Source organism: Nuphar pumila, chromosome 3 (assembly GCF_984573655.1).
Source record: "Nuphar pumila chromosome 3, dmNupPumi1.hap1.1, whole genome shotgun sequence".
Lineage (NCBI taxonomy): Eukaryota > Viridiplantae > Streptophyta > Magnoliopsida > Nymphaeales > Nymphaeaceae > Nuphar > Nuphar pumila.
Window position 1 is genome coordinate 31,128,095 of NC_143251.1, and position 23,543 is coordinate 31,151,637.

Genomic DNA, 23,543 nt, shown 5'->3' on the forward strand with positions numbered 1-23,543 from the left:
AAGTGAGATGATATAAAAAAGGAGGTTAGGTGGTCATCCGAGCAATTTCTTAAAAAGGTAGGTGTTTATTTTAAATATCAAAAAACTGAGCTAAATTACATATGAATTTACCATACATTAAGTAATTAAAAAGTAAAAGAGAAGTCCTAGAAAAAAGAAAGTGCGTAGTTGGTAAGAGAAGATAAAATATTATTTGCTATTATTGGATTTGTTTTAGGTGTGGGATGCAAGTTTTCACTTATCTGAACCATGTACACAGTCACAAATATCGCCCATTTTTTTTTTAAACTCACAATTTTATTGTGAAGTTTTCAAAAACCAATATGATCCAAATAAATGCACCATTTTTTCAAAATATCACCTATCTTCATAAAACCACATTTTTACACAATATTTGCATTTTTACATACTTTTATATTTTTTATGTTTTCACTTTTTCTTATATATTTTTAAATGTAAATATACCAATATTTTTAAAAAATTTATTCCGAGATTTTTCCTTTGGTTTATAAAAAGAAAAAGGTTCGATTACCAACTTACCAAGCGAGTAGCTGCTGGTGCCTGAAGGCAACCAATGATGCTACTTAATTTATATATGATATTTTCTTTTCTTTTCTTTCTGACAGAGAAAGCTGGGGTTAGGCAGAGCCTATCAGTTATAGAACAATACCATTGTGATTAGAACTTGCAACGTCTCAACACAAGGTGACTTGCAATAACTGCTCCTGCCAGACAAGCGGAGCCCCGTTGGTGCTTTTTTTTTCTTAAAGAAGAAGAAAAAGACTCCCCTACCACATAGCTTGGATTTAGTTGCAAACCACTTGAAATGCTGAGTCAAGCTTGTCAGTGTCTACCATCTCAAACTAATCATATTCTATACTCAAAACAATTAATAATCAAACTAATTATTAGATTAATCAAGCAGTTCTTATATGCTATCCCATTAAATTTTCTTGAAGACCGACATGACGATATGGACATGATTTAGACAAGTTTGAAGGACCATGCCCTATTATTATTATTGTTTTAGACCGCCATGTTTTCACCTTTTTGTTCTTATGTAAATACCTCTTCCAACGGTCACAAAAGTTTTTATCAGCAATTTCTCATTTTTCAAAAACTCATGAGAAATTGAAAAAAAATCATAAATCTCGCATTTTTTCAGCAAAATCTCGGCAATAAAATTTAATTAAAAATATAAAAATTATTTTTTATAAGAAAATATTAATAAAAATTATTTAAAAATAAAAATATAGGATTTTTTTTGTGATAAATAGCTGTTTAAAACATAAATATCGCGTTTAAATCGCGGTATTTATATTTTTTCATAAATCTCATGATATTTTGAAAATCTCACGAGAAATTACCGTTTTAAACTTTCAGGCAATTTCTCGTGATATTATCACGAGATTTTCATAAATCTTGCGATATTTGTCACACTGGTGACAACCATAATGGGAGGGGTTCAGGTCATGGCTGTTGGTTAATGGCTTCCAACCACCAACCCTTTGCATTCAGCAGTCCACATATCAGGTCATATTGCATGTAAAGTTGTGTTTGAAAACCTTGGATCTCAAATCCGGTCGAGATCCTAGGATTTGAGAACAGACCCGATCTCAAATTTGATGATCTAGCTTTTATTCCCTTCGTGACCAAGGATATGAAATCCCTCATTTGAATAGCCTCGGATTTTGGTGTGATGCCTGTACCACCTTAGCAAGCCCCACTTCCCTAGTTCTCAAGTGATGTGTGGTTGAGATTGAATATAAGCGATGATTAGTCATACACGATATGACCTGATCTGCCCTTTTGGTTGTTTGGTGTCATCACACTGATGAAGAACAGCATCCAGGGGTGTTGAAATGCGTACAATGTGAGGTAAGTTTAATCAACTTTTGTTACCTCATATATGTGGGTTATGAGAGGAGCTCTTTTGAGCATATTTTCTTCTTGGAATTCAAGGATGGGAGGTAAGGCTGAAAATCTCTTTGGCTTTTGCTTGTATTCTCCATTATCGTAGTGAAGAAGAATTGCCATGTTGTTGCCCCGTGAACCTAGGCATCTTTTAGGAAACACGTTAGAACTAATGTATATATTTCTTTTCTTTGTTTGATTTGGTCATGATTGGCAAACTTGGCTAGTAAACTTCTGACTTGCCCGAGTTGACTCATGGCACCTCTCAATTGAGAAAAAAAAAACTAGCATAACTATGTTAGGACTAAACTTGGCCAAATCAATGTTTTTACTCAACCAAGTCAATTGAGAATCAACCGAATCACCCGGGTTTTCTTTAAGACTCGGCCCGAGTCTCATCTATTTTTTCAATAATGACTAATTAAGTGCATTTAAAAAGTTTAATTATGTGTCACCTCTTACACCCAAATTAAACACTCCTTTTTAGTGACTACTTTTTTCATTGCATCATTTTTTTTAGAAAGATTTGCTTTCTAGTCAAGTTTAATTAAATCCATTCATTTTAAGAAGTTTAGGTAGCATTTCTCACACCCAATTAAACATGCCTTCTTTAAAGATTTTACTTTTTTATTGCATGTGCTTACGATTTTTAATGTTTTACCTGTCCCCAAAGGGGTTTGGCATAGTGGGATGGGACATAGGCCGCTAGGTAGGTGGTCTAGATTCAAATCCCATGGGCGTCACCTCTTGCGCAAGCCAAAGCATGGTGACCCCTAGGGGCAAGGGGTAATCCCTTGGAGTTTTAGGCTACCAGTACATCACCATGATTAGGTCTTTGATCTTGTGGCCGTTTCTCCGTGCAAATATATAAAAAAAATAAATAGTTTTACTTTTTTATTAAGTCTAATTAGAAAGTCAATTATTATTTTTTACATAAGGTAAAGACACGAGAAAAAAAAAATTGCAGAGCATAATCATAAAATGGTAACATAAGTATAAAGCATATGGATGCAAAATTTACAGAAACGGGAGAAAAATTGTAGGAACCATTCGTTTCCTTTGATTTTGCACCTTTTACACATATCGACACTTTCTATCTGCAAGATCAATGTTGTGTGGGTGCTTTGATAAAAAAAAAATTCTGAAAACAAGATAAAAAAAAAGCAGCAAGACAAAAGGGGAGAAAGAGGTTTTTACTGAATTTCTGCAGGGGTCGGCTGGAGTTCTTCGAGAAGTTGGAGATGAAGGATTCCTTCGGTCAACCAGAAAAAGAGGAGTAGGCTTGCTTCGCTATGCCGCAGGTTTTACTAAAGGGGTCTGATGGTGGAGGTGCGATCTTTAGCCAATGATCGGTGCCCGATGTGAAGGGAATCAAAAAGAGGAATGGATGCTGATGAAAAAATCTCGGTGCTGAAGAGGACCTTTGCAGTTTGCTTATGTAGATGCTGGAGGAAAGGAAGGCTTTCTCGTCGATTAGAAAGAAAACTGAGAAAAATGGGATGGCGCTAGAAGTGAGATAGATGAGGTGAATAACGGAAGATGGATGTCCCTCAAAGAAGATTGATGCCCTTCTTTCTCCTCCTGTGTGTGTTCTTATAGGAAAGCAAACGAAGGCTCGAGAAGGGTGAGGTCGTTGAGGGTGAGCGGAGGAGGGAGAATTACATCCAATTAGGCATTCCTTCTTTAACGACCTATTTAAATATAAGTTGCCTCTTTTTCTATCAAAGAGAAATGTTAAAACTAAAAGTTTAAAATTTGCATATTCTTTATATATATAGACACGAAGGTTTTTATATTTATAAATTATATATTTACTATTTATTTTAATAAATTAAATTAAAATTTATGGCTAGTTCAAGTCACCAAGTTGACTCACTTGAATCATTAAATTAAGGGAGGCTTACTTGAGATTGAGTCTAGAGAATGCCAACCATGTTTTTGGTGATTTAATTCAATCCAACATCAAAATGTTTGGCTTGTAAAGTGCTTCCTGAGTATAATATGTGCAAGCTCAATGTTTACAGAATATGTCTTCTACTAAGTTAGAAGTGTCAAAGTTTAATGGAACAAGCTATGCTTTGTGAAAGCTAAAGATAAACACAATACTTGTGAAGGATGATTGTAATGTAGCAAATGAAAGTACTGACAAGAAACCAAAATACATGCATGCATCTTATACTTGATAATTTGGTGTTGTTCAACATGTCCGATCAAACCATTGTTAAGGTTTGTGGGATAAATTTAAAAGCATCTATGAGAAAAGTTTGTCCAACAAGTTTTTTCTTTGTTACCAACTTTAGAACTTGAGGATGATAGAAGGCTTCATTGCAAGAACACCTCCATGGTTTCAACAATCAACCATTTGATTTCTATAGAGGTTAAGATTGAGGAAGGAAAAAAGGTTGTACTATTGTTGTATTCAATGCCAGATTTATGGGGTGAATTGATTATGTATATTAGAAATACTAAGAATCTTAACATGGAATTAGTTATTTTCACCTTGTTTGTTGAAGAAAGTCATTGTAAATTTGGTATTAATTATTTTGTTATTAGACAGTGGCAATACATATCTATGTAATAAGAAAAGAGTAGAATAGATCAATCTAAGTCCAAATTAAAAGGCTACAAAATCACAAGGTATTAGAAATGCCGAAAGAAGAGCTATCTAAAAGGCAAATCTCAAACTTGATTCCAAGTAAGCACAAACAAGTTCAAAAGGTTCTCAAGAAAACATAGCATATAAGGATGCTTCATCTAAAGATGGAGAGGTGCTCTCTGTCATTTCTTGTAATACCTTGGAGCATAAGTGGATTATAGATTTTTATGTGTCCCTTTATATAACTTTATGCATGAACTATTTTCACTTGTATAATCATGCAATAGATGTGCTATTTTTATGAGAAATTATAACTCATAAAATATCTAAAATTAAATAATTTAGAATCAAGAGGCTTGATAGCATCGGAATCACACTTTAAAACATGAGACATGTTTCAAATTTTAAGTTTGTTGTCTTTAGAAAAGCGTAATTAAGATGAATTTAGATATTTTGGATAAAAGGGTCCACTAGATATTGTCAAAAGAACACTTATGGTTTTGAAAGCTGAACTACAAAGAAATTTTTATAAGTTGATTGGTGATATTTTGGTTGGTAATGCAATGCAAATTCAATGATGACATGGCACATGTGTTTGGGTTGATCAAAATTTACTTCTAGAATTGAAATCTACTTCTTTAGATTTTTGTGAAGACTGTATATTCGATAAACACTCTAAAGTACTTTTTTTTTTTAAATTTTCTAAGAGCAGAAGTAAAAATGTATTAGACTTAATGCATTTTGATATTTGGGAGTCTCCTATTGAATCTTTTGAAAGGCAAAAGTATTTTGTTTCTTTTATGAATGATTTCTCTAAAGTATGGATATATATGCTCAAAGAGAGAAATGAAGCATTTACTTGCTTTAAGAAGTTTAAAAAGCATATGTTGAAAACCCAAAAATGGAAGATAATTAAATGTCTTAGAAGTGATGATAGACTAGAGTAGACTTAGAAATATTGTAATGACCATGACATTGATAGGCAATTTACAGTTCCAAGGGATGTACCATAGAATGGGATTATTAACATATGAACCATACCGTCATGGATCGTGCTCGAAATGTATCATGGCATAACTAGAATAGTGATTTTGGATAAAGTTGTTAGTATGGCATGTTACCTAATAAACATATCTTTTTTATAGCACTTAATTATAGAATTCTTGAAGAGATATGGGCTAGTATTAATTACTCTTTCTTATACACTTTTGTTTGTGATGTTTATGTTTGGATTCCCAAGGAGCAAAGAACCAAACTTGTTGTAGGTCCAAATATATACACACACCAAAAGCTCCAGCACAAGAAATGGTCAAGATTGAATCTTCAAAGAGATTGATGAGCCAATCTAACACCTAAATCTTGAGGTAAATATACATGAAGAAAGTGCTAAAATTAGGGGCATATTGAGTTTGATGTTTCATAAACAATGACGGATCAAGGTTAGTTTATACACAATTATAGAATAATCACTTTGCATGTTATCACAATGTAGAATGAACTCATCTCGTATAAATAAGAGTGTGAATCAATTGATGTAGCAAGGTCAATATTATCCAAAGAAAAAGGGATGGAAGATATACATAAAAACAAGACTTGGGAAAGTTACCCAATGGAAGGAAGAACATTGGTTGTAGATGAGTATACAAGTTGAAAAAGGATGTTGCAAGAAACATTAAAAGATACAAGGTAATTTCAAAAGCTAAGGGCCTAAGGGCTACACTCAGCAAACAAGTATTCATTTTAATCAATTTTCTTTAGTTGTTTGCATGACCACAATTCATATTAATTCAAGTATGACTACAATTATAGATTTGAAGCTAGAACAATTAGATGTTAAATAGGCTTTTTTGCATGAGAATCTTGATGAAGAAATTTATGACTCAACCAAAGCCTATGAAGAGGAAAGCAAGAAGAACTTGGTTTGCAATTCTTAACAATTTAAAGCAAGCTCTAAGATATTGATGTAAGCGATTTGATTATTTCACTGAGTTTGAGATTTCAAAGTAGTAATGTGAGTCATTGTGTTATTATTTAGGTAATGATAACTTTATAATTTTTGTTACTGTAAGTTAATAATATACTAGTTGTAGACATAAGTACCAATGTAATTGCAACCTTAAAAACTCAGTTGATTGGGAAGTTTGTCATTAAGAATCTTAAGGACAATAAATCAAATACTTGGTATGATAGTACTTGAGGACAAAAAGAACATGAAAGTTTGGATAACTCAAAAGTTTTAAGATATACGATGTCGAATTTGTCTCTACCTGACTTTTTGTTGGTTACAAGTTATCTTCTGAGTAGTTTTCTAGCACATATGCATAAAAGAAAGATATAACTTGAATATCATATGCATCTTTAGCAAGTAGCCTTATGTTTGTCATAATATACACTAGGCCAAACTTGCACGAAATAGTTAGCAAATATATGATAGATCTAAGGAGAGCTCTATGAAAAGAACCTTTTGTTATCTAAAGAGCACTTTAGATGTTAGCATTTACTAAAATAAGGATAGTTTAAACACGACTAGTTTTGTGGATGTTGATCTTTCAAGTAATCATGATAAGTGAAGATTTACAACAATTTATGTATTTTTTTAGCCAATAGTAGCAATGTGGACTACGAAGGCAAAGCACATGGAATTATAAATGCTAACAAAGAAGTTGTTTGGTTGAATAGATTGATTGAAGATGGGTATTTCGTTAAGAAAATGATATAGTTTATTGTAATCGTCAAAATGTTACTGATCTTGCAAGAATTTTAATTTTCATGGTCTATCCCTATCTACCAGGTAGATCCTAATCAAATGAAGTTGGATAAAGATGAGGCAAATGCTGATGTTTCATGAGAAGGCAAGCTAAGGCAAACACAAAAATGTAGGGATGCAGGATAAGATAAATATGTAACAATATCAAATATGATAAAGATCATATTAGGTTTAGTTTAGATATGTAACATGATGTCATGGTTTTGCTAACATTATAAAACATGAATCTATATATTAGTGTAAGGGTCTGTAACAAAATTCTCAAGTGAAGTAAATTATTCAAATTCACTATTTCCTCTAATTTTGTTATGGTATCAAAGCATTAACAAAAATAGAGTTTGTTACCATGGCCTCTTATGTGCCTCCTACATCGGCATCATTCCAGAATTTATTCTCTTACCCATCCACATTAAATATGAGAAATTTCATTTACATCAAGTTGAAACAATCCAACTAAATTTTGTGGAAAACACAAATATTAGGATTGATAGAAAACAAGGACCTTCTTGGATTCATCAATGGGGAAACACCCATGCCGCAACCATTCATCAGCTCCCCCACACCTAAATCTCTGAAAAATATGTTAAACCCAGGGTTATGCCTCTCTATGATGTTTCATGCCAACATACATCAAAGGTATTGGCCCAAAACATTTAAGACTGCAGTGTGGTTGATAATCAGAATTCCAAGTCGCACTTTAAAAATGAAATCCCCTTTTGAAAAATTATATGGTCGAGTACTAGATTATGGATATTTGAGAGTTTTTGCTGTGGGTTTTACCCATAACTACGAGACTACTCTATAAATAAACTTGATCTAAGTTCATTGCCATGCATCTTCATTGGTTACAAGGGTTATAGATGTTTGCATGTTCCTTCAAGGCGTGTTTACATCTCATGACATGTGATATTGGATGAGAGAGTCATGTCGTTTTAGTATTTGAAACCAACAGACATTCAATATTTAAAAATGCATGAACTAATAGACTTTTCTTCTTGGTTTCCAAACATCCAAGGACGTGCAACAACATAGCGGCCTGCAGCAGCTGATATATATGATGCTATCGAAGCATACAACAATGCTGACCACCAAGTCGGCTAGGCAGAAAACCAGTTTCACGCCAGTGCTGTTTCTTTCATTGATTTAACGTATAAGTCATCACATAACTATGCACTCACAGTCAGGTGTGTTCAAGCCAAATCATAAGTACTTCATGGCTACACTTACCATTCTCCTTGAACCAAAGTTTTTCAAGGCAACACTCAAGCACTCTGGTTGGTTGAAAGCCATGAAGGAGGAGATGCTCACTCTCCACCAAACCGGGACATGGGAATTAGTTCCCCAATCACCCCACATGAACATAGTCTACTGCAAGTGGGTGTTTAAAACAAAGACTCGTGTTGATGGCTCTCTCGAGCAGCTCAAGGCTCACCTTGTCGTAAAAGGTTACAGCCAGGTTGTCATAATCAATTTTATCGAAACTTTCTCACCAGTGATTAAGCTGACCACAATACATGTACTTGTCAGTAGCCACCATTGCTCACAGATGAAAGATACATCAACTCAATGTCAAGAATGCATTCTTGCATGGGCTTTTAAATGATCCTGTGTACATGTAAAAACCACTCAGCTTTGAAGATTCCAACAAGCCCAACCATGTTTGCAAGCTCAAGCATGCACTGTACAAGTTAAATCAGTCATCACATACATGGTTTGATTGTTTCTGTGATTATTTATTATGTTTGGGGTTTTATTGCAATGTTGCTGATTCTACATTGTTTGTTTGCAACAACTCAAAAGGAACCATCTTACTTCTTTATGTTGATGGTATCATAGTCACCAGAGCTAGCCCTATGTTTTTATCTGATTTTATTCAAAGATCAAGTTCTGAGTTCGCCATGAAGGACTCCGGGGATCTCAATCATTTGTTGGCATTCAGTTTCAACACTTGAGGATGGTATTTTCATGAATCTATCAAGGTATGCCCTTGACATTCTTAACCAAGCTAAGATGGTTGACTGCAAGCCCATTTCAATGCCTATGGTAAGAAAACCATACATTTACAGCGATGACACATTTTTCTCATATCCTCATTACTACCAAAGCTTTGTCGGAAGCCTCTAATATCTAACATTCACTCGGCCTGACATCGCATATTGTGTCAACCATGTCTATCAATGCATGCATGCACCAACTAATCATCACTTCTAACTGGTCAAAAGAATACTCAGATATGTCAAGGGTACTCTTAGTCATGAGATTTGATTCTTGTCAAGAAATCCTATTGTTTTATATGGCTTCTCAGACGCTGATGGAGCAGGCTGCCCAATCACATGCAGATCCACCACTGGCTACTGTATATACTTAGGTGGTAATTGCATATCATGGAGTTTGAAGAAACATTCAACCGTAGCTCATTGAAACAAAGTACTGTGCACTAAAATCCACTACTACAGAATTAACGTGGATCTCATTCATCTTGAGTGATATCGATCTATTTATTTCAGATCCACCGACTTTGTTTTGTGACAATTTATCTGCTCTTCACCTCATTATCAACTCAGTTTTTCATAATCACTTTAAGCATGTAGAGCTAGATTACTCAGATATGTCAAGGGTACTCTTAGTAATGGGATTCGATTCTTGACAAGAAATCCTATTGTTTTATATGGCGCAGGCTGCAAGTGCACAGTACTGTGTATACTTCGGTGGTAATTGCATATCATGGAGTTAGAAGAAGCATTCAAACGTAGCTCGTTGAAACAAAGTACTGTGCACTTGCATCCACTATTGCATAATTAACGTGGATCTCATTCATCTTGTGTGATATCGGTCTATTTATTTCAGATCCACCCACTTTGTTTTGTGACAATTTATCTGCTCTTCACCTCATTATCAACTCAGTTTTTCATAATGGCTTTAAGCATATAGGGCTAGATTACCATTTTGTGAGGAAAAAATAGCACTTAGTCAACTCATTATCAGTACATCCTAATCAGATGAAGTTGGATAAGGATGAGGCAAATGCAACAATTAAGGCAAATGCAGCTGTTACGTGAGACGGCAAATTTAAGGCAAATGCAGAAATGTAGGGATGCAGGATAAGATAAATTTCTAACAATATCAAATCTGATAAAGATTAGATTAAATATAGATTAGATCTGTAACCTGGTGTAACTGAGAGTCTGTAACACAATTCTCAAGTGAAGTAAATTCTGCAAATTCCCTATTTCCTCTAATTCAGTTAATCCCTTGGTCGTGTCCTTAGTCGTGTCCTTGTGAGTTGTTACAACTCCTTGACGATAACCGAGGCATTTGGAACTTGGGAGCAATCGCATAAGTGACATTGCATGGTCCCACGGCAATTTGAATGCGGGCCCCCTTCTATAGATGGGTACAGGTGATTGTCGAGAACCCAAGCAGCAACATCCCCGACCCTAAACCCTGCGCACAAATTGCCCTCTTTTGCGTCTCTCTCTCTCTCTCTCACAGAATGATTACCTCCGCCAGATGCCCTCTCTCCCCCTTGGCCTTCCCCAGCTCCACCCGTAACCCTAACCATCGCAGACCCTCCGCCGTCGTCTTATGCAGGTCGCGGCAGCTCGAGTCGGAGACTCTCAATGCCGAGCCAGCCCCCGTCTTCTCCACCGTCCGATCCTTCGCTCCTGCCACCATCGCTAACCTCGGCCCGGGCTTCGACTTTCTCGGCTGCGCCGTCTCTGGGCTCGGTGACCACGTCACCGTCACCGTCGATCCCTCCGTCGATCCCGGCCGCGTCGCGATCTCCGCCGTCCACGGCACCCCCAGGCTCACCCTCGACCCGCTCCACAACTGCGCGGGGATCGCGGCGATCGCAACCCTCCGGGCCCTCGGCGTCCGCTCCGTCGGAGTCTCGCTCTCGCTGGAGAAGGGGCTCCCTCTCGGCAGCGGCCTCGGCTCGAGCGCGGCCAGCGCCGCCGCCGCCGCCTTTGCCGTGAACGTGCTCTTCGGCGGCCGACTCTCCGGCCTCGACCTCGTCCTCGCCGGGCTCGAATCTGAGGCGAAGGTCAGCGGCCGGCACGCCGATAACATCGCTCCCTCGATCCTCGGCGGGTTCGTGCTTGTCCTCAGCTGCGACCCGCTCGAGCTCATCCGCCTGCCGTTTCCGACCGGCCGGCAGCTCCGCTTCGTTCTCGTCTCTCCTGAATTCGAGGCACCGACGAAGAAGATGCGAGCCGTCCTGCCGGAGGGGATCGGGTTCAAGGACCACCTCTGGAACTGCAGGCACGCAGCCGCGGTGGTCGCGGCGGTGGCCGCAGGGGACGTCGCCGCCCTAGGGGCCGCGATGTCGGCCGACCGGATCGTCGAGCCGAGGCGGAGCCCGTTGATCCCGGGGATGGAGGCGGTGAAGGAAGCGGCGGCGACGGCCGGGGCGTTCGGGTGCACGATCAGCGGAGCCGGGCCGACGGCCGTGGCGGTGACGGACGACGACGAGAAGGGTCAGGCGATCGGCGAGGCGATGGCGGAGGCGTTCTTGAAGGTGGGCGGTCTGAGGGCAAAGGTGAGCGTGCAGACGCTGGACCGGGTGGGCGCTCGGGTGGTGAGTGCCAATTGAGTTTTTTCTTCTCCTTCCTGATCCACTTTGGCTAAAATGTTTCATGTATTTTCAAAATTAAGAAATTGGAAGTTCCCATTTGAATTAAGAGGAATATCTGGTTTTTGCTTGGATCCGTTGGAGAATGCCTGTTTGGATCCGTTGGAAAATTTGTGATGGATCTGGTTTTTGCTTTTACCTGTACTGTACTTTGTACCTGCAACTTTAATAAACTTGCGTCGTCGTCTTTTGCTTCTTATACAGTCTCAGTTTGGATTTGGAGTGTCAAGGTTCGTGTTTGTGTCAAACCAAACCCATTCCCCTTTGGTGGTTTGGGGGGTGTTCCAGTTTGGCATTTAGGTTTTTCAGCTTAGTTATCTGAGCAGGGGCCATGCTATTTGGGGTGCTGTGTGTGTCTACACGACGAGCTCAAACATGTCCTTTACGACGTGTCCAATACCATTTATATATTTTAATTGCTTGTTGCATTTTATTATTAACTATTGAAACTTTCTCACATATGTTTTGTATATCAAGTAATTAAAAAATAGAATTTCCGATTTTATGTGCTGATTTTTTTACAAAATTTATGTGTTGGTTTGCATCTTGTCTCTACTCCATAGATGAAGGTTTTTCCCCAGTAATGATAGGGGCACGGGTGTAAATTAGCTGAGTAAATGAATTTTATGTTATTGACATTTGGTTTCTAATGACTTGGGTGTCCAATTCCAGCCAGAGTTTATTTAATCCCTGTTTGGATGACAGAGGCCAAAACCTGGTTTTTGGAAAAACTTGGTTTTTCCTCAAACCAAGGTTTTTGGCAAACAACCAATTGAGAAACTTTGTTTTTAGGTTTTTTGGTCACCAAAACTAAAAATTGAAAAGAAAAAAATATGGCTGGCCATTTTCCTGTCAGTGGATGGCCAGAAAACGGTCTGCCATGCCCAAAAATGAAAAAAAATTAACTATGATTGGCCATTTTCCCGGCCATTTCCTGGTCGGTAGTCGGCCGAAAAATGGTCAAGCAACCTAAAATCGCAAAAAAGAACAAAAAAAAAATCTCCAGCCATTTTCCGACCACCCACCTGTCGGAAAATGGCTGGTCGGAAAAATTTGATATTTTTAGCAGTAGATTTAACCTCTGTCAAAACTCGATTTTCTCAGACCTCTGGGAAAAACTCGATTTTTCCTTGTCAGGGTGTAGACAGACCCTAACGTGCTGTTTCCGTTCAATCCATGAGTCGTCTATCAAAACTTTCAACACGAAAGTTGCTCCTAACCCATTTCTCTGTCATTTCCCCAAAAATGAGAATTTTTTGGATTATCCAAGTATGTTTTTCGAAATTTTCTTTTTTGTCTAACGTTCTTTTCCAATCTGTAACCCGAATTTCAATGATGTGAGAAGAGGAAATTTTTCTCTGTTTGTCAGAGACGGTCATGGATTTGTAAAAAAAAAAATGAGCTATTTTCCGGCCGCTCACCTATGGGAAAATGGCCAGACTCAGGTGGATGAGAATGGGCTGGTAGAAAGAGAAAGGAAAGAGTGTGGATGGAGGTGGGGAAGCGGCCTCCCCACGATAAACCAGGTTGCAAACCTAGGGGAGGGCCCTTTTTTTGGATAGTCAGGTTTTAAGAAAACCTAGTTTGAAACAAGGTTTTAGTGTGTCATCCAAACCCACCAAAACCCAGTTTTAAACTCGGGTTTGAGTGATCCAAACGATACCTTAGGTGAAACAAGTATGGATCTGGGCTGGTGAATATGGGTACCATCTTGTTGTCCACCTAGGTGGTGGTATCCCATGTGGTAAGCGGGGTCTTGTTCCAAGCTGAAGGCCCAGGTTCGAATCCCTCTCCCACATGGGCCTTAAGAGATATCTGGTTGGTGTCTGCCTAACCTCAGCTTGCCTTTCAAAAAAAAACTTTGGAAGCTTATCCATCTGGTTGTGCGTGCAAAATCAAGAAGTATTTTCATCCATTTGAGTTTCTTTGGAGGTCATAACTTAGGAATTTTGTTGATGTTCCATAGCAGGTTCTAAGCAAGTACTGGTATAATTTTAGCAATATTTTGCAGTCGTCTAAAATGTTCAAAATACTGCAATACTTCTAAGATATCATAATTTTATTGTGAAAATTGTGTTTTTATATCGGTTATCTCAGGAAAATGGAAATCAATTTTTTTCCAGCTTTAGGTCTTCCCAACTGAATCATGAAAAAATCCAATTATAATTAACATTCAAACTTGTTTACCTGTAACCAGCCATCAATGATGTGAAATTAACACCGTCCATCCTTTTCCATCGTATCAATTAGCAGGATCTACTGATTATTTATGCAAATGCAACCTATTAATTTCAAACTAGTGTTTATCTCGATTTACTTCACGCGCACATGCACGCATGCAGGTCCCATATGGATCGTGAAAAGGAATTGGTTAATCAAAGAGCAATGTTTTGAAACAAAACCAAAAGATTTGGTTGTGGTGGCAAATTTGGTTAGAAAGGGATTCCTGTGTTTTTGAAGATAATTACTCTTCTTTTTTTTTATAGGCAAGCTGGGGTTTGGCAGACCCCCTACCAGATTCAATTCATGTAAACAACTTTACAATTAGACTTTTTCCTATTGGGGGTGTGGATCCCTAAATTTTGAAAACCAAAAAGTTGGGTTTTATCCGAAAAAGAATTTTGGATCGAAAAACTGAATTCGAATATAAAATGAGAGAGTTGTGGTGTTTGCTCTCCTAGTTGCACGTCTTTTCTCTTTCACCGAACAAGGATCAACTGCACGCGAAGCTCAAAAACTTCATCGTCGGGCTTTAGCTTACGAGTAGTCTTATCTTGTACGCAGCTCTTGAAAAGAAAACAGGCTTGATGGTGTGAGCCACCTCCAAGGCTCGAGAAAATATAAAACAAGTATATGAAAGTTAAAAAAAAAATCATGCTTTTAAAATGATGAAATAAACACAAAAAGGAGACCGAATCTCACATTGGGCTTAGGTAGCCCTTTTCTATGACGATGATGAGTGCAATGACACTTGAGCAACACTCTGGCAAGACATGGGCTCTAAAGTGGTTGAGTGAGATAAGGGATCTGGTTATGTAGGCTTAGCTAGGTTAGACCTAGCTAAGCAAGTCTAGAGTATTAGATCTAGAAGGCTAGGGAGAGTAGGGATTTCTGCAAGGTAATGACACTTTTAGATCTCAGGTGCTAAATGATTAATGAGGAGATTGGACCCCTATCTACAAATTTTCTGACAGATTTAGTACGGAGGCCTATTATTTCTGATTGGTGAAGGGTTTTCTAGCATAGAATTTAGGGAAGAGATAAGTAGAGTCGTTTAGGATTTTAGAAATAGTAGTTAAGTTCATTTAGATACATAAATTTTGACCAGGTCATTTCATATCATAAGTCGCATACCAAAATCTTGTGTTTTTGGTATATTTTAAGGTTTTGTGAAACTCAACTATATTTTTGGCCTTCAAAATGGCATTTTTAAGGATTTTAACCAAAATAACAATTAAACTAAAGGTTTTGGTCTTTTCAAAAAATAAAAAAATTAGGTTAATCAGACATCAGAGTAAAAAGTTATGACCAAAATAATATGACTTATTTAGTAAAAAATATATTTTTTCAGGTAAGTCTCAATTTGAACGCATTTTTTATCCTCAAATAGATCAATTTTGGGTTTTTTACCAAAAAGATAGATTAAATTTAAGCATGTTAGCTTTTCAATGCATCAAAAATTACCTCAAACAAACATCCAAATAAGAAGTTATGGCCAAAACAAGTTGATATTTCATGATAAATCATTTGTTGTTATTACTTTTATGAATTATCCTTATTAACATAGGTCTCACTTTAACTAAGTTTTTTGCCTACCAAATCGATCAAATTTGGTTTTTTGCTTAAAAGATGAATTAAAGCTGAAGTTGTTATCTTTCAAACGCAATAAAAACCACTTCAAATAGACAACAGAACAAAAAGTTATGGCCAAAACAAGTTGACGTGTTGAACCTATTTTTGTCTAGAGTAATAATGACAAATCATTTGTCATATGAAGAAGCTCAGGAGGAACCAAGTTGCATTAAGTGTAATGTCCCAAAATTTAACTCAAAATTTTTAGTAATTTTTTTTTGAAATAGTAAGCTGAGTAGAAATAATTTAAATGAAATAGTGAACATCTTGAGCGAGTTACAGGTGTTCGCATCCAAACATAACATCAATTAAAATAGATAAAAATCATATGTTCAACACATAAAAATTTAAAAGAGTTATTACAGTAAGTTTATTCAAATGAAATAGCAAAATGTTCAATTAGATAAACAATGGTTAGGATCCCCCGAGATTGTGTAAATCATGCCCGCATCTGCAACATCCCACAACGGCTCCTGGATAGTTATTCATGACCTATAGATTTTTGGCAAAATGCTTGTCAGACTTCACTAGTCTCAGTAGGGGACTTGTCCCAAAGCACGCAAACAACATACCATTATATAAGAGCATGCATTATAAGAAATTTAATATTGAACATTCATTAATAACAGAATTACTACCAAACATATGAAATCATGTATTATAAAAAATTAAATGTTGAATATTTACTAATGACAGAATTATAACATATCTCAAAGCATATTTCAAAGCTAACCATAGTGCATTCACAAAATTCAGTATGTAAAATTAATTGCATTAAAAATGTAAAGTTGAACAGTTATCATTTATGTTCCATAATTAACCCCCTATGGGTATGCATAGTTTACTTACATCGAGACAAATGAGACTATTCAGGGGTTTATTATGTTTAAATATTGTAATACCCTGAATGACTATATCAAACATATTCTTAAAGGGGCAGTGTAATGACCGAGACATCTTTCCTAAATGTTGAAATTTCAGGATGCATCTGACTTTTGCAGAAGTTGTAGGACCTACCCACCTAGGACAAAAGTGGTAGACCAGGTTTCCTAATTCTCTGAGGTAAGAAATCATTGAGTTATTGCCCCTCGTAACAAGTGATGTCTTTTTGAAAAAATTGTAGTTTTGAAAAGATTTTTATATGAAAAGCATGTGAAAACCAGACATCAAATAATAAAAATCGGTTCTCACAAGTGGTAGAGACCGGGTCGAACTCAGGGAATGTGAATATTTCGTATTCAAACAAACAACTAAACTATTCTTTATTGCCGAAAATGAGAAGTATGAAGAAAAGTAAACTACTTGGCTATTACAATGAATGAATACCCTACGCAGAGGGCTTATAATTGTTTTATTACAAACCCAAAAATTGAATTCAATTCCTAATTCTAAAAGAAAAGTAAAAGAGTCTTCTGTGCTCGTGCCTTTGCTCTGCGCTTTCCTGTGAAACACGAACACGCAAAGCAGAAAGACAAAACAAATAGTACTATACTAAAACAATGTAAAATACTGTAAAAATATGTGGAATAAAAGAATGCAATACGTAAAAACTACAATGACTAAAATACGTAAAAAGGCCTAAAATGTACAAAAATGATATATCTAAAGTAAAACTAAATGCAAAACATAAAATAAAACTAAAATGCATTGTTTGAAGTGCAAAATAAAATGTGAAATAAAACGATATGCCTAAGATGAAACTCACGTAAAAATCAAACTAAAAAAAAACTAATGAAAATAAAATGATATACCTAATGAAACTAAAATGTTAATTAAACTAATGACATGTCGTGACATGGATAATTGCATACAACTGTGAAATTCAGTCTTAAAAACACACAAGAAGATTGGTTTTAAAAAAACACACGGGCCTATGAAAATCTGTTTTAAAAACCAACTGCTTGTGGAAATCCGTTTAACACTTGCCGTGAAATGGGGCTTCACAGCAAAAAAAAAATCAATTGTTGTGAAGCTTTAAAAACAAGTAATCATGAAGGAGCTTTAAAAACAAGCAGCCGTGAAAATCCGATTTTCACGGCTGAACAGAAGAAGGTTGCCGTGAACCCAGGGACTTTCAGATTAACACAGAAAATTGCAGATTTAACAAGTGTATTTGTAGATTTAACACAAGGAATTTCACGACAAAGGACTATGAGATTTACAGCAAATTCGATGATTGAATTTGCTTTCACGACATAGCTTCCGGCAAAGGCATATCCAATCCAGCAGATGCAAGAAGTCCGGCAGAACTGAGGATTGAATCTGACAGCCAGTAGAGGAAAAAGGATTACGGCTAATCTAATTTGAGTTCTGGATGATCCAATCATACACAACAACAACCGCTTCTATCTCATGCAATTGAAATTTCGGCAATACAGAGAGAAGAATCTAGCAGGACGATACCAACGGATCTAAACGGATCCCGACAAATCTGAAACCACTCCAGCCTTTTGTTACATTGCAGAGCTCTGGCAGCAGCAGAGGTTTCAAATTTGCATGACAAATTAGATGAAGTTCTGACAGATTGAAACTTCTTCTGATCACAACTGATCTAAAAAAAATTATTCCACAATTGATCGATCGATTAGATTGATCAATTTCTTTGATCGATCTAGTCTTTTACAACAAATCCCAGAAGAATTTCTGGCCGATCCAGAATTTCATGGTTGTATGCTATGCAGATTGATGCAACATGAAATGCTACAGATGAAGCTAATGTGCTAATGCAATGGAGATGAAGGTTATACGATGATGCAAATGTGATGAAATCAAAACACTAAATCAGAATGCTAAAACATGATTGTAGCGGAGGAGAAGAGAGAAGAAGGAGAAGAAGAAGATGGAAGAACTTACTATGATTTGGATTGGGTTGAGGAGAGAAGCGGCCTTTCCCCGGAATCGACGCTCCTCGTTGCAGAAGGCTCACACCGGCGAGATAAACGGGTTGAGAGAAGAGAGAGATGAAGGAGAAGAAGGGGGAAGAAGAGCCAGTGGAGGAGAGGGATTTAGAGAGGAGAGGAGGATACATTTTTTTTTTTGCAAAGGGAAGACAACCCCTCTCAAACCCTGCGTAGGGTATTTAAAGAGGGGCTTTTGGCTCCTAACTCCTATCAATTTTACAAAATTCCAAAAAGAAGAGTAAAAACTAATTGATTTTTGAAAAACTCTAAAAACTTACATTTTGCCTAATCTATTTAAAAGTCTTACAGAAAATATAACTCTAATTTATTTATTTTTTCAAATCTAAACTACTTAAAATCTAAATCCTAAAGAAAATATCCCAACTAATTCTTAAACGACTTGAATTGCCAAATTAACTTGCAATTTATGCTTTTTCTGATATTTATCTTTTTCGTGCGTTTTCTCGAAACTAATGATAAATATGAAAATTTAATGCAATTATTATCGGATCATGCTTGAATTAATATGATAAAATGCTAAAATAAATGCATGATCAACAAGTTTGGGCATACAGCACCAGCACACTAGAGTGTGTACCATCTACCCTCTCCAAGGTAGAACCGGGACCAGATGGGCATTAACTTTATCAGTTTAGTGTTTATGACATTATTATAACTACTTCATTAGGCTACCAGGGCTTTGAGATCTCATGTACCACACTAGAGTATGCAAAAAACCTGCCTTCGTGCAAGAACATCGATTACTCCAATGTGGTAGTCAATACATTATTTTATGGTATATTATGATTACCCATCCAGAGTACTCGTGGTATCGAAACACCAACAAAATTCAAAATTAAGCTCCTATACAAAACCAGTCTAGCCTTAATTTATGTTTGTGTTCATGTATTGTTCCATTATTACTATCTTGGGTATATGTAGAGTACTCCGTTGGTCCAATTCGACACATACCCAGCTCATGGGTGAAACACATATGTGCACTCAGGACACCATCACAACACAATATTGGCATGACACAAACACAATTTAAAGTGCTTGTGTGGCACTACAAAAGTTCTACTAAACATGTTTTGCTTATTTACAAGCTTTTGCAAATCTATCAACCATTCATATATCCACAACCATACAATTTATCAAACACATGCATTCATATTTGGGACTATGGTCATGACAATCACGTGTGAAACATACATAATTTAATGTAAAACAGTAAATGCATACAACATATTGTGCATTTTTGCAAAGTTCAGAAAAGATACATAAAATCTTTTCATACACAAAGGATAAAAATTGGATCTTATGTGATATCATATTCATGTACATTAAATCACATAAAATGATGAAAAAGACCATAAATAACCTTATTTTCATCATGTTTCGAAAAATGTCAGAATAGTGTACAACTTAATACATTAAATAATGGTCATATGCATGCAAGCATTAGTTTTATGTATACATATGTATACACATATATATAATATGTATCTCTTTCACCTATATATATTCTACTAACACATACATATGGCTATATGCATGCAAGCATTAAATCGTGTACAACTTTCTTGAAGTTCGTGTGATATATTGGTACGCCCACCGTGTATCACATACTCTCACTAAAATTTAGATTGATACTTTTTTTGCAAACCTCAAGAAGTTTGCATAATCATATATATGAACTTCCTATAATTGAAACCTAGAAACTTTACAAATATTTCACTAAATTCACATATATAGTATAAAATTATAATCATATCTGCCAATTTTCTGTAACTAAAACCTAAAAATTTTGTAAATATTCTACTAAATTCGCATATATAATATAAAGTTTGCATAACCATATCTATAAACTTTTTTGTAATTAAAACCTATAAAGTTTGCAAATATTTCACTAAATTTACATATATAGTACAAAGTTCGCATAACTATATATGCAAACTTTCTATAACTGAAACCCATAGAAACTTCACAAATATTCTACTAAATTCGCATATATATTTCAAAGTTATCATAACCATATGTGAACTTCTTATAATTAAAACATGTAGAAACTTCACAAATATTTCTCTAAATTCGCATATATAGTATGAAGTTCACATAACTAAATGTATAAACTTTCTTTAACTGAAACATGCTTAACTTTGCAAATATTTCACTAACTTCACATATATAGTATAAAGTTGGCATATAACCATGCAGATCTCATTTTAACACAATCTTAAGGAGATCCACAAATAAGGGGCGACCTATACAAATTTTTGGCATGATAATTTTCTTATATTTACATTCTTGTTGAATCATATACAAAGTTATTTTTTCATTTTATTCTTTTTCTTGTTTGTTTCTGTAAAGAACCTTAACCATTTTTCCTTTATAACCATCAACATTTTTTCTCTCCTCTTTCAGTGATTTTTGTGACTTTTTTTTTGTATTCTGATGAAGTTGTGGTATCCTTCGCATCAACTTTCCAGGTTAGGTCAAAAGGTGAGTTTCATAACCCCTTGCGTATTTATGTTATTTCATTCTAAACTTTTTATTTTATTTGTAGATATGAGCATTTACTAGCACCATGAGTATTTGTGTTTGGTTGTTGGTGTGGATGTTTTTGTGTTTTATTTAATATTTACCACTAGATTTATTGTTTAGTATTTATTATGTTTAGGGTTTCTTTCATATATATATATAATATAGATGATTTATGTTTGTTTGTTTATCCTTTAATTAATATTTAGTGTTTTTGTGTTGGTGTAATGGGGATAGGGTTTATTGTGCACAAGTATTGAATAGGGGTTAAGAGGTTATTATGGGTAATTAGTTTTTAGAGTGGTTGTTGTATGTTGTTATGTTAATTGAATGTTTCAAGTGTATATGGATGGTCTTTTCTCATATGCTATTTTTCATTAGATGAATGATATGTTTTTGTAGTTGATGTAGGCAATTAATGATGACTTCTGAAATGATTAAAATATATTATATTAGCACTGATTGTCTTACTTGAAGATAAGGAATTTATGATCTTGATGTCTTATAAAATTGGATATGTGAAAAAGTCAATGATCCTCTAGTATAGTTGTTCTTCGAACATAGATAGCGAACATATATGAATAGGTGTGTTGGATGATGATGATGATGATGTAGAATCGACGTTATTTAGTAATGATGTTTGCTTAGTTTCTCACAGAGCAAAATAAGTTGTTGCTTGTGAAGTTAAACAAGAAGCAGTTGATGAATTTAATGATGGGAATCCTGTGGAGAATATGCATTTATCTCTGGCACCATCTATCGAGCTCAATCCTTTGGCGAATATTCACTATCTTAAACAGTGAACAATATCGATATCTCAAACATTAAGCTCAGGTACGCACAGAGCATGCAGTTTGCCAAACCAATTAGAAACATAGATCTTCACGTGCAGGTAATGAAGAACTTTTACAAACAATTGATGTTGTATATGATCTGAGATGAACCATGTGGGCAAATCAATGTCAGTTATCTAGTTATCTTGGTCACAGTAATGTGGATGACATCCAACCTTCTAGGGTAGATGATAAAGCTAGGTACAAGTTGTTGGACTTTGTAATTTATGCTTGATATGTAGGTGTGATGATGGATGTTATATTTATATGGTTAATCTTGAAAGTTGGAAATGCAAGAATGTTGCATGAATGGAAGCAAAAAAAAATGATAGATGAGATGAAATTTGATTTAATTTTTGTAACAGAACAATCAATTAATGGTAGTAGCGATAACGTAGATAGTGAAAATCAGATAATATCGATGATGATGACTATACCATGTATGTTGAGCCATACTCATAAACGATAGGAGATGACCAATACACTGATGACATTGGACAAATAATGACGGTTAAAATTTTTGCATAAATGGCAATTTGGAAGTCAAAACCATGGTATATTGTATAAGCCATATGAACATTTGTTGAGTAGTAGAACTGTTTTATATTTTTATACTAATAAGACGTGGTTGAATAAGTTCTCATTCAATAGATTCTCATACAATAAAGAACAATTGAAAATCATCAAAATTGAGGCATATCAGTTATATGATGAGTTGCATAACAAAAAACTTAATGATTATTAACATTTTTAGTAGCTAACAATAAGCTCAAATGATCAAGAAATTGTTTTTGACAAAAGATTTAATGATCTTCAACATTGTCGCGAGAAAGAACCCGTAGACTATGGTTGATTGCCTCTGAAAGATTCATTGCATAAAGTTGAGTGAAGCAACATTATTTTAAGTAAAGAAGTATGAAAGCGAGCATATATTTTATAAATCATTGGGTAACCTTATAGTAGAAAAAATATCTTTCAAGTGGATTATAAGTGTTATTCACAAATACAAACACGATAACCTAAAGATGATGCCAAGAGAAATCATGAATGATATCAGTCGTGAAGGTGTGAAGGTCTTACAAACAAGCATGGTGTGGACGGGAACAGACAAATGAGACGTTATATAGTTCTTTTGAAAAGTCCTTCAGAATTATTTTTGCCTATTTGGATCATTTGATAAAGGTTAATCGAGGATCGCTAGGGTACATTAAGATTGATAAAAAGATCAATTTAAGTACATGTTATTATCATTTCATCCATGCATCGATGTATTTTTTAAAGAATGTTTTCCAGTTCTTTTGGTAGATGTCGCATTCCTAAAAGGAATATATATGAGTATATTATTGTCATCCCATAGTATTGATCTTTGTAGTAAGATACTTTTAGTAGCATTTGTAGTTATGGATAATGTGTTGAAGGATCTATGGGCATGGTTTTTGGAGCATGTGAAGGAAGAGTTCGCTTTCTTTGACAAATATAAAGAGATATTACAGTTTACAATTGTCTC

General features: G+C 35.6%; 1 protein-coding gene across 1 annotated transcript; it reads left to right on the forward strand.

Moving 5' to 3' along the window:
- The first annotated feature begins 10,770 nt into the window (after positions 1 to 10,770).
- LOC149842489 (homoserine kinase-like) lies at positions 10,771 to 12,107 on the forward strand. Its single transcript, XM_090000673.1, has one exon. The coding sequence runs from the start codon at positions 10,771 to 10,773 to the stop codon at positions 11,869 to 11,871; it is 1,101 nt and encodes a 366-aa protein (XP_089856799.1). The 3' UTR covers positions 11,872 to 12,107.
- The last annotated feature ends 11,436 nt before the right edge of the window (positions 12,108 to 23,543 follow it).

What these genes read in the sequence shown, in the direction of transcription:
- LOC149842489 (XM_090000673.1), top strand. Translation starts at nt 10,771, where the DNA reads ATGATTACCTCCGCCAGATGCCCTCTCTCCCCCTTGGCCTTCCCCAGC.